The following is a 16221-nucleotide window of genomic DNA, read 5'->3' as shown; positions in this document are numbered from 1 at the left end:
CACCAGAATATTATGGAAAATAAGGAACTATTGTTTGTAACTGATTCTCGCTGAAGAATTGTTTGGGCATGACTTGGTCTACTCATTAGTATTAGCTGGGAGGCATTGCAGTCTCGTTCAGTACCGTCGAGGCCCTTTCTTTTCAATTTGGGGTATTTAGCAAAGATATGCCAGTGGTAAGTAATCTAATCTATTAGGAAAATATAAGATACACTTGAAAAAGCATCAGAACTTCCACAGACACAGAGACAGGGTTCAAGCAGACAACATTTTAGTTTCTGAAAGATTCATATGATATGCAACATGTTTACGGTCTAAAACAGAGTTAGATTATAACATGGTTGACTAGCCACAGCAGTTGTTCTTCTGTTCAATTGGCTGTCCCTTCATTTGAACAGTTCCACTTGACTTGTTAGCAGCTGGCTGGTTACCCATTCTGCATAGATTTTGATATAAAATCATATTGATAAACTTCATAAATAAGGAAATGAAAAATAAAAGAAATAGAAAAGAATAAAAAGTTGAGATTTTGGAGAAGAATGAAAATGATTTTCTGACGATCTAGAATGGTGAAGACAAATGCATCAAAGGCAAGAGCAATATATTAAATGCTCTGAAGCACATGGAGACCCTATTGGCATGTGACAAAGGCGATATCTTACAAATAAACAATAATCATTTAATAGCAAATAGATAAATAAATCATAGCATTTCAAAAAACAAAAGCATGAAAGAGTGGAACTCATTTTACTTTTTCTTGATCTCGCCAGCCATGGTTAAGAAGGCCTGCTCCACATTGATTGAATCTTTAGCACTTGTCTCCAGAAAAGGAATCCCAAGTTCATCAGCAAATGCCTGCAGTTCAATGAAGAACAGAATTGCAAATTAATCAAATTATCATGCCTGTAGTAAATTATATCATTAACTGCAGATTCCATTAGTTCAGCCAATTTGTCATCTTAACCATCAATAACCCACAAGAAGTTTCAAAAGGAAAACCGACAAAACCTAGAAATCTCAAAGAGAGATTAAAACCTTTAAGGAACACCCCTGGTAAATGACAATTAAATAATGATAAAAGTTCAGACATTAAAAATAACAAATCACACCTTCGCTGTTTGTGTGTCAACAACCTTGTTCTCAACTAAATCACATTTATTCCCAACCAGAAGCTTGCATACACTGTCATTAGCATATCTGTCAATCTCATTCAACCACTGCTTGACATTGTTAAAGCTCTCCATCTCAGTAACATCATAGACAATCTGTTGTAATCCCAAAATACAAAAGGAAGCTGAGACACTTAGCAGGGTCAAAAAATGAAATATGAAAATTATAACTTTAACAATCATTTCATTAGAAAAAAGCACATCATCTTCTATCTATGTTCTTCAGCATGCACAGATTTGAAAATGTTTTGAAAAATAGGGTGACAAGGAAAGCTATGTTAATAAATGCCAGGGTGTTCAGACTGAAAAGCCTGGACTTATATGTCACCTAGCTAACTAAAAAGAATCAGTAAATGGGCGGAGACCAGCCAGCAAGAGTGTGAAAATAATTATGATATCTCGCACATTCCTGACTAGAAATAAACAAATCACCAAATAACAAATACAACTTCCAGATTAAACATTCGAAAGAGAGAGCATTTAGATAGCCAGTAATATGTATGTTCAATAGAGTAGGCCCCTTCTCTTTCACCAACTCGAGAATTACATACTAAGACAGGTAGTTTTGGGCTCACATCACTATCCGCATAATGATACAACATCCAGAATATTGACTGCATGTTTATTATATTTGCAAGAAAGACAAAAGGGGATCAATTAACAGATAACCTGATGATCAAATTTGTTTGAAACACACCCCCCCCACCCCCAACCTGAAGGCCTAGTTGACATAAAATTTTATGATCTCATATCAGTCGGGTTCAGTTTCTTACTATAATCCCATGAGCTCCTCGGTAATAACTGCTTGTAATAGTCCGAAAGCGCTCCTGTCCAGCAGTATCCCACTAAAAGAAACAAGAAAAAAAAATTACATGTTAGAAGCCAAGTAAAAAAAGGAAGGAAAACTTTAGAGGAGAGTGATTCCGGACTCGTTGTCACTAATTTTTTCCAACACTAGACAGCCATGGTCAAATGTCAGAAGAGTAATCAAACTAGATTAACTAAACAAACTTGTCCTATAAACACCTTGCTATTGACAGCTCCTGCATCAGTGACACAACTAAACTCTCCTTTTCTGGTTTATCAAAACTAAAGTTATTTTAGCAATGCGAGCCATAGCTTCATAGTAAACTGATAAATAGGATTATCTTTTCTCAGTCATTTATAACAAACCCATTTATAAGTAAAGACAAACATTAGTAGTGATCCTCATTAACAGTAGTGGCATATTCTTCCACCATAACAACAATTCGACTCAAGACTCTAGCAAATCCATATGGCTTTCTTATATGACACATGAAATTATAGAGTTAAACTCCCAAAAAGTTCAGAAATTTTTTTTTTCTAAAAAGAGGGCTGTAAATCTAACAATATTAAACCAACTCTTGAGCAGAATTTAACTTCAAAAGAACGAAATTATCGGCTTAAATGAAAGCTGATTGCAAATGCATTTTAAATTAACTTCTAAAAAAAAATCACTTTCTGCAAAGAAATAAATTATACTCACAATTTGTAGCTTGATTGTCTTGCCATCCAGCTCCACAGTTCTGATTTTCTAAATATAAACAATTAAATAAAATAAATTTCACATTTTTAGTACATTAAACAACTTCCATTAAACTTACAAATATTTGTGCGACAAAGAGAAAGAAACTCACGAAATCAACACCTATGGTACTGATGTAGCTATCCACGTAAGAATCATCCTGGAAAAATTAAAGTTAAAAAAAAAAGTCTTAACCCTAATTACTCAAAGATTAAGGTTAAAATCAAGCTCATTAACCACTCTTCTTCTTAATTTACTATAGAAATTAACCAAATACCAAACCGACAATGCCAAACAAGTAAACAACGACTGAAAGCACAATTAAATTTAAAAGAAAAAAGCAACCACGAGAAATTAAACTTTACAGCGAATCTGAGAAGCAAACAGGATTTCCCGACGGAGGAGTCGCCGATGAGAAGAAGCTTGAACAGATAATCGCTACAAAGCAAAAAAGAAAATAACAATTATATTTTCTTTAAATAAAATGTGAGTAGAAATATAAGAAGAGAGATAATAATTATAAAGAAATGGAAAGAAAAAATTGAAGCGAAATTGGAGAGAAAGGGGGCTCACTATTCGTTGCTCATGATTGGATCGAAAGAGGAAAATTTTTTAATTTTGAGACGAAATTGCAGTTTATTTGGCAGCGAAAGGGAAAGTTTTCTGTCTTTTTATGTCATAATTGAAAGTTTTTTTTTTAATTAATTAATTATTTATTTATTTACCATGGTCACATTTCTAAATTAATTAGTGCAATGACAGAAATAACCTTAATACGTGGAGCGAAAATGTGGCGGTGTCAACCTTTTAATTCCTTTCATTTTCGTCCTTTTGTGGAATAATTAAAAATACATAGCAGCAGTATAGTACAAGGGTTGATAGAGAAAGGTTTAAATGTTGAAAGAAAGTATTACCAAAACCCCCAAAAAAATTAATTGTAAGTCTTTTTATAACTAATTAATTATTTATTTATTTAATATGGTCACATTTCTGAATAAATTAGTGCAATGACAGAAATAACCTTAATACGTAGAGTGAAAATGTGATGTTGTCAACTTTTTAATTTCTTTCATTTTCGTCCTTTCTGTGGAAATCATGAAAAATACATAGTAGTACCATAGTATAAGGATTAAAAGAGAAAGATTAAAATGTTTAAAGAAAATATAACCAAAACCCTCCAAAAACAATCAATGACTCGATCGGTCAACCTGAGAAATTAACTATAAAAATTTGGAACTCATCTTTATTATACTTTCTGCAGTTTTATATATATATCAGCTGATCAAAGAAATGTGAGGTTTCTGCACCTGAAAAACGATTTGCAGTGCAATAATTATAGTGCTACGCAATTTGGTTGGTGTGATAACAACTCAACCGTATCCATCTTTCCTTTTGGAAGAGATCATTGAAACAGAAAAGGATAATTTCCCCATGAAACAGCATCAACAATAAAGAATTGATGAAGGCAAAAAAAGCTAAGCAATGTTGTAAAATCACTCCGGGCAAAAGGGCCTTTCCAAGTTATCCTTATGGCTAGGGATTCTGAAGTGTCTAAGTCTTCCCTCTTGTTTTTTCATGTACCCTTGACATAAAAATGCCATGGAGAATTTATCTTCAACAACCCTGTTTACATCATGCACAAACACATCAGTTTCTCCCTCCTCTCTATTCCTTGCCATCATACCAGCTGTGTATATAGCAGTCATCCTCCCTGGAGCCTCCTCGTAGTACCCGGTTGGTGCATCAACCATGATTAAGTCCCATTTCATCTCATAAACTTCACTTGGCAAACCTTTCAATGCAAGTTGACACATTGAGTATTTAGGGTCACCAACTGCTGTGCATTCAGGTCCTTTGCCCACTTCCATGAGATTCTCAGCTTGGTTCACCTTGCTATCGTACGTGACATGGTGAGATTCTAGCATGGGAAACCTGCGTCGGATTTGCTCTATCCAGGCTTCATCTTCTTCAAGGAAAACTGTTCGTCCACCGTAGTTGAGTAAACTCCACATAAGGCTATCATGGCCTAGGCCAAATACTAGGAAGTTGCATGGTGACCTTTTCTCTAGAATTTTAGTTGTGACTGAGATTTCTTTTAGTGTTTGCTGTGGGGTGATAGTTGAAGTTGCGTAATGGATGAGAGCTTGGGCAAGAGAACGCGGTATCTTGTCGCAAGTTGGCGAGCAGTCTGCTGATATGCTTTCTTTAATGGCATTAGAGGTTTTACCTGGCGCTGTATTTTCCTGGGAAGATGATGATAAGCTTGATCTTAACACGAACAGAAGAAGAAAAGCAAGGAAAGCACCTAGTAGGAGGACTTTGAGGTTGAGGGCTTGACTGGTTTTAGGCCTCATTTTTGTCTGAATTGTCTGAAAGAGTAGGAGAAACTCAAGAACTGATTTTTACCATTTCCCCTTTCTGATGTCGTTGAGGTTTAAAAACTGGTGAAAAGAGGTTGAGCTTTTAAGTCTCAGGTGAAGCATATAAGGTTATATTTCGGAGGTTTCGAGATCCAACAGAATATTGGTGAGCTGCCCGGAGATGGTGAAACATTGCAAGATATTGTTTCATTATGCTTAGACGTGAAGGGAAGTAACATCAGATACTTGATGAAGATAAAAGTATCTACAAGGATTCTGGATGAAGCAACACTATGGTTGGCACATCAACAAGTTTGGTGGTTCATTAAATTAGGGTTCACTGATCTATTTGTCAGCTGCAGTTATGGATTTCATGGATTTTGACATGGTTCCTTATTCCAATTTTCCAAATTTGTTTCTTCCTAACATTATTTTAAGGTGCAATAGCCCTGCATGATTAGGGAAGCCTTAGTTTTCAGAATTTGCTGGCTGAATAGTCTTTGCTGATTAATGATTGTGATTGAAAACGATGTGGAAGTTAAAATTTTCTATTTTGGTTGTTAGATTCTTACATTTACTCAAAAAATGCAACATATTGGTGTACTTTGTTATCTATCTCTTAAACATTATATGCCACTCTCACCACACAAGCCCAGGTGACGGTGACATAGCAGTTCCATATGATTGAGGCCTTGCTTAATGCTAGTATCAAAAACAGTGCATTGGTGAGGGTTATGCTGCTGTTCCTTGTACAAGAGCAAGACTGACAAACTGACAAATTGAAAAGAAACAAGGGGAGTTATATCTTCGAGAATAATCGACTGACAAACTGAAAAAAATGTGTTATGAAAGGACCAGTCTGTGTTCAGTAAATTCGAGATGATCATTTGGCCTTTACAAAGAATGCAGTAAACTTAATTATAAGAAACTTACTATAGCTGTACAAAGCATAGTTCCAACAGTTGAAGGACAGAGACCTCCACCTGAGGTAACAAGAAAATGGCAAGTATGCAAATCTCAACAGAAATCACCATATACCACCACCATTCTCAATCGTCCAATGCTTTTTTTTTTGTGGTTAGAACTTCGGATGGAAAAATTGGCAGCAAAAAAAAAATCTAGCTGCCAGGTTGAAATCCATGGGGATTTCATGATTGTTGAACCTCTTCTGGCAGCAAGACTTATCAGACCTCCAAAAGAAAATAATTCTTCCTAATAATTAAATTGTGACACTCTGCTGAGCTTCTGTATCAAAATAAAGCTGGTATAAGCTTCTTTCTGATTTGTCACCTGGCATATCTCGCATGGTAAAGTAGTGATTCAGTTTGTCCATTATCATCAAAGTTATTTTTTGCCTTTGTCTTGTCCAAACGAGCTTTTCGGACAGCATTCTGAATCTGCCTCTCGTGCTCTTTGAGCATTTCCTCAAGGTTTCTTCCAGGAGGCATCAATGGTCCAGAATAATGGATTCGGTTATTCTTGGGAACATAACGCTGGATTCACACACAAAAGTAAGTGTTAGTAAGTAACTCCAGACGGTTGAGAGTTGAGACTGGTGGATTTTGTGTTCCATTATGCCATGAAAACCGTAAAAGCAAAGCAGACTAAGGCATTGGGAAATGTTATAAACTATGTTCTTTGGCAAATAAACACTTTAAGCTTCAAATTTTCATGGATTTTCTAGGAGATGGCTGTCAAATAAAAGCCTAGCATTCAGAAATCAGTTGCCACAAGAATGGATATTGAATCTGTCACTAAAGGAAAAGAAATAGGATGTCTAGGACAAAAAACATGATTAATAAAACTGATTATTTCCATAATTATCTTACCACTGTTGATTCCTTGGAAGATAGCTGTCCATCCTTCACATGTGAAGTCTTTGGCAAATCAAGTAAATGATGGGACCATTCATGATTTTCAGAGGACCCAGCATTATCCAGATGGTTAAATCTGTCATTAAAACGCTCCTCTGGCCAGTGTGGATTTATGCTGTTCTGTTTGGTCATATCAAACCGTGAACTGCCTCTAACTACAACTGAGCTAGAAAATCTGGACAATTCCTCTGCTCCATGATTGACATATGTTGCCTGAGTTCTCAACTCTTCAGGGTTCCTTGGAGAACCAAATACTCGAGCAGAAGTCTTCATAGACTCAATCTCATTGGCCTTCATATTTTGTGAAGATCCAAAGTTGCTTGGGTGCATTGACTGCCCAGAATGAGAGTATACAACTCTTGCTGTTCCTTCTGGAAGCTCAATAGGGAAGCCAGCACCCACGTCTTCTTCAGGATGGTATCCTTCACTGACACTTTTAGCATTGAACTGTCCTTGCCGCTTCTGTATCAAGCAACAGAATAAATATTAGTCTTGACCAAAAGGCTATGCAATAAATCTCACAAGTTAAAAAGTACCAGTAACTCAGCATTGAAATCTGGGGCAGGAACAGCTGTAGATTCTCTGGAAACCTTTGTAACTGAATCATGTCCACGTACTTTCCCACCAGCCGCTCTTCGCCTGGTTTTTTGATTACCAAACAGACAAAATAGTTGTTTTATACTTTCTCAGGAAATTTTAGAGGGAAAGATAGCTCAATTTAACATAATCAATAACACAAGCTGCTCAATTTAACATAGCCAATAACACAAGCTAAGTCATATTGAGAATTTTCAACCCTTTCTGGTGGTAGGAGAGACTTTAGTTCGTTCAGTGTTTTCCTTGCTATTTAAGGACCATCAAAGTTTATGTTTAGGATGGGAGCCAAAATGATCATGATATTCCCAATTCCCAACACATAATACCAAATGCAAATCACAAAGAAGAAACTATAGAGCTTCTACCATAATGAACTAATGAAACCAGAATTTAGACAAGTTTAATTAGCCACATGACAATTTTTGCAAAATTTTGTTTAAACTTTGATGAGGAATCAAAATTTTTTAACACAAAGTTGGAGCAGAAAAATACCTCCTAGATTCCTCTTCTCGAAGCTTGGCATCAAATTCCTTACTAGGTGGATACTTGGGCAAATTAGATGGATCACAGGGAAGAGGATTTGTTGTAAAGAACTGGAATAGAAATTTCAGAGTTTAAACAAAATTAGCAAAATGAAATATTGTAAACATAAAGAATGTTAAGATGACAAGTATGAATTCTCTCAAATAAAGATGACATGTATGAAGGATGAACAAGTAGGATACTCATAAGCAACCAATCTAGTTGACGTTCCAATGATGAACCAACCACCAGGACCTAGACACATCCTGTGTAGAAACTATTTCGTAGTTAACTTTAGTGAAAATGTCATTTCTCAAGTAAAAAGAAGAGCTGATGTGTCCTAATGAATCAACAGACCGGACATCTGAAACTTATAAAGATCATGAATAATAATTTTTTAAGTAAAGTTAATATACAAAGAAAGGCTTCTTGCTTATTATAAGGAATTCTTTATCTTCTCAGCAAATTAACCAATACACATATTAGAAATTCCCAACTAAACAATGAAGAGTACTCTTATGAAGATTATGAATGGTAATATGTCAGAATGCAGTTCAAGCCAATAAGCTAGGAGTCTTTCTCTTCTTGTTTGTATAAGGAGGTGCCACTTTACTTGTTCACAAGGAAAAAGCATAACAGAACTTGTTAGACTAACTGATAGATTGGCCCCAAAAAGAAGAATACATAAATAAGGTGATAACTAAAAGAGTTTTTGTTAAATGCATGACTTAGAGGGATACCATATTAACTTTACCTCACTCTGAAGTGCTGAAGAAGCAGTTCCACGAAACTCGGGTTCTACTGCAAGAAGAACCTCCAGAAGGGCCAAAGCAGATATAGGAAAGTCCTTAAATGTCTCAGGAACACAACGTTTATAAGGATGTTGAGGCTTGAAGATGGTTGCATGTGGCAATTTTGATCTCTTCCAATACTCTTCAGAAGGTGATCCACAGAGTTTGAAGATTTTATGCAGTTGCTCCACCTAGAAATCATAAATGCTGAGATAATCACACCCCACAAATGTTGAACTCCAAAACTCAAGCATAATGCACTTTGGACAGTTCTACAAGTAACTTCTGAATGACTTATAGACAATTCTAGAGTACACATTCATTGCATATCAAGACAATGAAAGTAAGAAAGAAATAACAGAAAATCAGATAACCTATGGTTCAGTAAATTATCAATTAAATTAGATGAGTTCTGTCGATACATACTACACCACCAGCAATGCCACCTCCCCACCCCTCCAACCTACCTAAAAGTAAACACTGACCCAACAGAAACACATACATGTCTCCAGAATGAGCAAATAATTTGACGTTTCAATATGTGGCAAGTGAGATGACAAGCAAATTAACACAAATGCCGAATCCCTAAATAAGATCATAGTTTTTGGTCTATGCAATTCTGTACCTAGATCATAGCAGAGTGCTGCTATGACATTAAAGCAAAGCAGACAATTGGCTGCATAGTACCAGTTTCATAATGTGAAAAAGGGACGCAAAATTCTCTTTGCATTTATATTTTTCCATTCTTGATAAGCAAGTGCACCAACATCCACACCCCCACAAACATACACAACCATAAATATGAAAAACTTCATAGGAAGCTTGATGTACACAAGAGGTATCAAACTATGTGTGAATACTCCCAAAAACTGAAGGAAGTACCTCAGTTCTTCCTGGCATGATAGGCTTTCCAGCAAATAATTCTGCAAGAATGCAACCAGAACTCCACAGATCAACAGAAACTCCATAGTCTGTAGAACCAAGCAAAAGCTCAGGAGGGCGATACCATAGAGTTACTACACGACTTGTTAAAGGCTGCTTCTGACTGGGATGGAAAAAGGTTGCCAGTCCAAAATCACCAATCTTGAGGTTGCCATTGTAGTCTATCAAGAGATTTGAGCCCTTTATGTCACGGTGCAAAACACCACGACTATGGCAATGGTCAAGTCCGCAGAGCAGCTGTTGCATATAGCACTTGATCTGCACAGATAACACATAAAATTCAGCACTCGAGCAACCATTCAACTGAGTTTATTGTCTTTCATTTGAGAAAAAAAAAAAACTGAAAATGGGTTAAATATAATTCTTCACACATCAAATAATGTCACATCATAATGAAATGCTAGAACTTTGACACAAAATTGCTACCGAGTGTACAAGCAGCTAATATCTGAAGAAAGGTATTCTCACCAAGCTTCTTTTCCTTTTGAGCTGTAAATTGGAACAAATTTTTGTATCACGCACAATATGGACTATCATAGGTCATGGTGTAACAGAATGGTGTACAAAACCAATGAAAACCAATCACAGGTCGTCATCTAACAGAGTTCTCATAAAATGATGTTCTTCCACCATGGATATACTCTTTTGAAGTCCAGAAGATTATGGAATCACAAGTTTTATGATGTTCTGAACAACGTTAATGATATAATCAAATAAATATTGAAGATATGAATATACCTGAGCCTCAGTGAACTTAACACGAGGTGTTGCAGCAAGCCCTGCAAGATCATGCTCCATGTATTCAAATATAAGGTATAAGCTTCCAGACACCCTAGAAGTAATTATACCTTCAAGCTTCATGACATTAGGGTGATCAAGCCTACGCAAAATAATAATTTCTCTTGCCATGAATCGAACACTTTCATGGTCCATATTAGCAAATCGCACTTTCTTCAAGGCAACTATCTTGTTTGATTCAAGGTCACGAGCTTTGTACACGCTGCTGTAAGTTCCTTGACCAATCTACAGGATCAGCAGGACTGTTAAGTTATTGAAAGAGGAAAAGGAATATGACATAAAAGATTACAACAATAAATCGAAAAGCTACAGTCCCTTCAGGTTGAAATAATTTGTATCAAAATGCACACTAACAAACATATGCTCATTTTAACCGCATAGTACTAGCTAGTATATACACTATAAATTTCAAAGTAAGTATAAATAAAAAAACACGAGAATCGAAACTATAAATGAGTAAATAATAAAAGATAGAGCTATTGTGCAGACCTTCTCCAACTTTTCAAATGAGTCTGCCTTTCGAGGTATCCAACCATTGATGGCTTCTCCAGCTACATCTGCCAGCCAAGAAGGCCAACCAGCAACCACTTGTGCACCTCTCTCGCCACCTGTTGCACTCATTATCCCGGACATCCTCGGTTGCCCTTGTCCACCCCTCGCCCCTGCCTCCATTGTTAACTGCCTTTGCGGCTGGGATGGGGTCCTTTTAGACCTCTCAACAACCGCCAATGCCGCCTTCTTTTCCTCATCATCAGAAGAGGATGCAGGCGCATAAACGGCATTTTGATTTGGCTCATGATTTGATATCAGCCGTGCAGTGGCATCTGCCTCCACTGCAACATTGTCCCTCTTAGAAGAAACAGATAAAATTTTTGAGGTTTTTCCTTTGTCCTTATGGACCTTGTCTTTTTTGCCACGGTTATTTTCAACATATTCATTTGCTCGAGTTCCTTTCGAGCAAATGCAACCCATAATTTGGAGCCCCTGTTGTTTTCCAAAAAGGAAAACGCCTAATTCAATGCAGTTTTCTCCTGTATTATAGGATTCAACGATCCCAGAGAAATTGCCCCCTGGATCAACAATCTAATTCCTCTACAAAATGTGTAATTTTCTCTCTAGAAATTTGATTTTGAATTATATAAAAGGAATCGTAGACCCCAGATCCCAAATCAAAGGATATCCTAAAGAGATGACAAATTTGAGAGATCCCAAAACGCTTATAGTACAATCAACAAAAACCCAAAACAAAGAAAAAAACTCAAAAACTGAGAAACAGATCAAAATGGTGATTCTTTGAACCAAACTATGGAATTTCAAAAGGCAATTTTGCCCCCCAAAAACAAATAAAACAAAAATGGAGGTAAAATTAACCAACAATGAAAAAATAGCAATTATTTTTTGTAAATAAGTAATAATTCAGTTGTCTAAATTTGTTAAAGACAGAAAATGAAGTAAATGCGTAATAAAAATTACAACTAAACTTAGGCAAAACTAACCAAAAATAAAAATTGAAAACGCTTGTTTTTACTTGGACAAATATACCTTTTTTAGAACAAGCTAAATGTCTGTTTACAATTGGTTCTTACCAAAGAAGGAGACAAATGCGGATCTGGGTATCAATCCTAGGATTAAAAATAGCCCTAAAAGAGGATAGTTTTGGTTAATACAGAGCGTGCATAATTTGAACTCATTTTCCATTTTTTTACAATTTAAAGAAAATCAGATTTTTTTCTACTATACCCGAAAGAAGAAACTAAAACGAAAACAAAAAAAAAAAAAAAAGCTCTGTTTTGAGACAGAGATGTAAAAGAGATTGGAAGAAAATGCTGTGTTTACCGTTTGGTTCAGAGGAAAAAAAACAAAAAGAACGTTTGCTGAGAAGAGAAAAAGCAAGAGTGAAAGAGAGATGGAGATCCCTGCCTGAACGCAACGCACGGGTGGAGAGTGGAGGTGATACCACGTGGCATATATTGAGGACCGTTGGGGTTTGACCTGGTCTTCACGGAGAATATCCTGGGTGACAACGACGTGACTGAATGGATTGGGCTTGGCTAAGTCGGTTGATAGTTTTGGGCCAATGAAACCCGGGCAAGGTATTAGGCTTTAGGTTAGCTCCTTCACTTAGAGCCCAACGGTTTTATACCTTGAACATGTGTAATTAAAAAAGGCTCGTTATCCAATACATTGATGTGTTCATTTACTATATATGTTTAAAAAATGTTTATATAATTATTAAATAGATACATGATAATTATATTAATTTATTTATGAAGTTAAAAATTTTATTATTAATATATAAAACAATAATTTATTAAAATTACCATAATTCATGAATCTTGAATTTTTGAATGACATGCTATTTTATTTATGAAAAAAAAAATGTTGCGAATTTATTAACATCAGGCATATGAAATTGAAAACATTAAAGCACTTGTTGTGTTTCAAAATTATATATATATATATATATTATCAATAAAGCACTGATTAATTTTTTTTTTCATTCTTAAAAAGAGAATATAAAATATAAAAGTAATTTGTTGTTGCTTTGGATTAAGGAAGATAGTGAATATCCTTCAAATAAGTGAGCAGTTAGTCGGTTCGATCAATTGAATTTAAAAAAATTAATAATCGAATTAATCGATTTTTATTTTACAAGTAATCAAACCAACTTACAAAATTTTAAATAACAAATTTAATCAAATAGATGGAAAATCGATTCGATTCGGTTAGTTAAGTTTAATAATCAAAATTTTTATTTTTTTATTTTAAATAATTATTTAGCTACAAATTTAATCTAATCAAACTCAATTTCACATATCATTCAAACTAAATCATTACAGAATTTAATAATTTTAACAATATTTTACAAGAAAAAAAGATAAATAAATACTCATCTATACTTGTTTAATCAAAATATATTAAACAATAAGTTTTAAAATTTGTAATATCCGGAAAATACTATACCAACAATTATCTTCCATTTTTATGATATTTTGTGTTCAAATTCACTAGTTTGGATGAAAAAAATTAATACATATTAAATCATAAATAATTATTATAATCTTCTTATCATATATAGTAGTAACTTAAATAATCCAAAATTTAATTAAATGAGATTATTTAATGCGTTTTTTTATTATCAAGCGCCTTCAATAATCTTTTAAAAAAATTAATTGGGTTATTTAAGGCATTTGTAAAAAAAAAAAATGCCTTCACAGATTCTTATCAAATTTATGAATTGATTATTAAAGGCGGTTTTAATAAAAAATACCTTAAATAATCATTTTTTATTTTTATGAATTAATTATTCTAAGCATTTTTATCCAGACAACGCATTGAATAATCTTATATAAAAAAAATTAAATAAAGTTATTGAAGGCGTTTTTTGTCAAAAACACTTTGATCAATTATAAAAAATTAAATGGGATTACTTATGGTGTTTATTGCAAAAAATGCCTTGACTAATATCTTTTAATTTTTTTAAGGTATTATTGAAGTCATTTTTTGTAAAAAAACACATTCAATAAGTCATCTCATATTTTTTTGCAATTAAATGCCTTGAATAATTTATTATAAAAATTTGAATGGGATTAGTGAAAACGTTTGTGATAAAAAATACATTGAATAATTTCTTTCAATTTTTTTTATTTTTTATGAGCATATTATTCAATACGCTGACTAAAAAATATATTGAATAATCCCATACAAAAATTTGAATAAGATTATTAAAAACGTTTTTGACAAAAAAATCTTGAATAATCCATGATAAAATATTGAATAGGATTACTCGATACAATTTTAACAAAAAAACACTATAAATAATCCATTGTAAAAAATTAAATGAAATTATTGAATGTATTTCGACAAAAAATGTATTGAATAATAAATTACAAAAATTTGAATAAAAAAATACCTTAAATAATTTCTTTCAAAAAAAACTCTTAATTATTATAAGATCAGTTAATTCAGTTATCAATTTTAAAAATCAATAACTAATTGATTTAATCAATTTAACCGATCTCAAAATCGATCATAACAAAATTTTGATTAGATTGAATCGAAATGACTATATTTTATCGATTAAATCGGTTTGAATCGATATCTGTTCACTTTTATGATAGAACGTAACTCTCAAAGTTGACATTTGATAGGTTTGAAAACATTACATCATTCAATTAATCAAGTTTTTATCACATGTCACTATGATTAACGATAGATCAATTCGATTAATTTAATTTTAAAAATAAAAGGTCAAATTTTATTTAAAAAAAATCAAATCAATTGACTTATTGTTAATAATTAAAAATAATTGAATTGATATAAAGTTGGTTCAGTTGAAAAATAAAAAATTTGTATCTTTTTTTTATTATTAATGTTGAACATTAAATTTGTAATAATTAAAAAAAAACTTATTTTATAGTTTTGTTATCAATTTCATATTTGTCGTACTTCAAAATATAAATAAAAATGATTATAAATGTTTATATTATATATAATATATTTAAAATGTTATTAAAAATTAATTAATTCAATTATTATTTTTTAAAATAAAAAAATTAATTAAATTATTTTATTCAATTAATTATAATAAAAAAATATACTAATCGCATCACCTTGACTAAATTTAATTAATTATTATTTCTTATGCTCATCTGTAAAATAATATGCACAAATTTGAACACTTCAAAGCTTATAGAAATTTCCTCCAACAACAGTACATTTGAAAGTTTTTATCGTAATTTATAATTAAAAAAAAAATCAAAGATAAGATGGGATTAGCCGAACCTTTCCAATACGAGTAAAATACCCTCTCAATAGTAGTTAAAAATTTTGTTTGAGATAGTTCGGCCAGCATTTTTGACAAATAACAGCAAAAGTTAAACTAGACTTTCTAGTCTTGTACTAGTATTAGTTTGAAATAACATGAAATCAGGAAGGCACACAAGTCAAAGTGCTCAACAACGGGCCCCTCCCCACCCATCAACTGTACGAAGAATGAAGGGGAAAAAAATCGAAAAATAAAAAAATTAATTTAAAATTATAATATCCGATTTAATTGAAAATAATTTGTTTTATTTAAAATAAATCGAATATTAAATATATATATTATATTTAAATCAAATTTTAGATTAAATTTTAGATCGAAAAATAAAATATAAAAAAATTAAATTGAATTAAATTAAATTATATATTTTTAATTTTTATATATTTTAAAATTGTATAAAATAAAAATAAAAATTTTATATCAAAATTAACTTAAATATATTAAAATTTTATATTAAAATAATATATTAAAATTAAAAAATTAAAAATCAATAAATTAAATCAAATCGATAAGATCAAATGAAAATGATTTAAATTTAAATTAAATTTTAAATTTTTATTATATTATATAATATTTAAAAATTTAAATCGAATCTAATCTCAATCAAATTGTTATTATTTTTATTTGAGAGTTTATATATTTAGTATAGGTTTAAATTTTATCATATTTTTTATATGACATAATTGAATTCATTGTATTATTAATTAAATTTAAATTACAATTTTAATATGATTTATTTGATATAAATTTTTTATTAATTTTTTTCTTATTTCTTCAATTATAGATAATTTGTTAAT

The 16221-nt window shown here is 32.5% G+C and overlaps 2 protein-coding genes and 1 pseudogene across 2 annotated transcripts; all 3 read right to left on the bottom strand.

Moving 5' to 3' along the window:
* Positions 1 to 174: 174 nt before the first annotated feature.
* Positions 175 to 3398, bottom strand: LOC111308570 (ras-related protein RABD1). Its single transcript, XM_022906982.2, has 8 exons — positions 3289 to 3398; positions 3081 to 3153; positions 2828 to 2875; positions 2677 to 2724; positions 1943 to 2014; positions 1110 to 1265; positions 752 to 855; positions 175 to 436 (listed from the first exon to the last, which is right to left on the bottom strand). Exons 1-8 carry the CDS (start codon positions 3300 to 3302, stop codon positions 346 to 348), a joined length of 606 nt encoding a protein of 201 aa, XP_022762717.1. The 5' UTR covers positions 3303 to 3398; the 3' UTR covers positions 175 to 345.
* A 677-nt stretch (positions 3399 to 4075) lies between these two features.
* LOC111308568 (glucuronoxylan 4-O-methyltransferase 1 pseudogene) lies at positions 4076 to 5209 on the bottom strand (annotated as a pseudogene).
* A 645-nt stretch (positions 5210 to 5854) lies between these two features.
* On the bottom strand, positions 5855 to 12538 carry LOC111308567 (putative serine/threonine-protein kinase At1g09600). The gene is made up of 8 exons (XM_022906979.2): positions 11089 to 12538; positions 10540 to 10824; positions 9742 to 10059; positions 8823 to 9050; positions 8039 to 8139; positions 7486 to 7588; positions 6905 to 7411; positions 5855 to 6568 (listed from the first exon to the last, which is right to left on the bottom strand). The coding sequence occupies exons 1-8, from the start codon at positions 11569 to 11571 to the stop codon at positions 6362 to 6364; spliced, it is 2232 nt and encodes a 743-aa protein (XP_022762714.2). The 5' UTR covers positions 11572 to 12538; the 3' UTR covers positions 5855 to 6361.
* Positions 12539 to 16221: the final 3683 nt, after the last annotated feature.

This window comes from Durio zibethinus, chromosome 2 (genome assembly GCF_047325235.1).
Source record: "Durio zibethinus cultivar Kanyao isolate XHJ-2024 chromosome 2, ASM4732523v1, whole genome shotgun sequence".
Taxonomy (NCBI): domain Eukaryota; kingdom Viridiplantae; phylum Streptophyta; class Magnoliopsida; order Malvales; family Malvaceae; genus Durio; species Durio zibethinus.
Note: the sequence above shows the minus strand (reverse complement) of the source record. Positions and strands in the feature narration are given on the sequence as shown.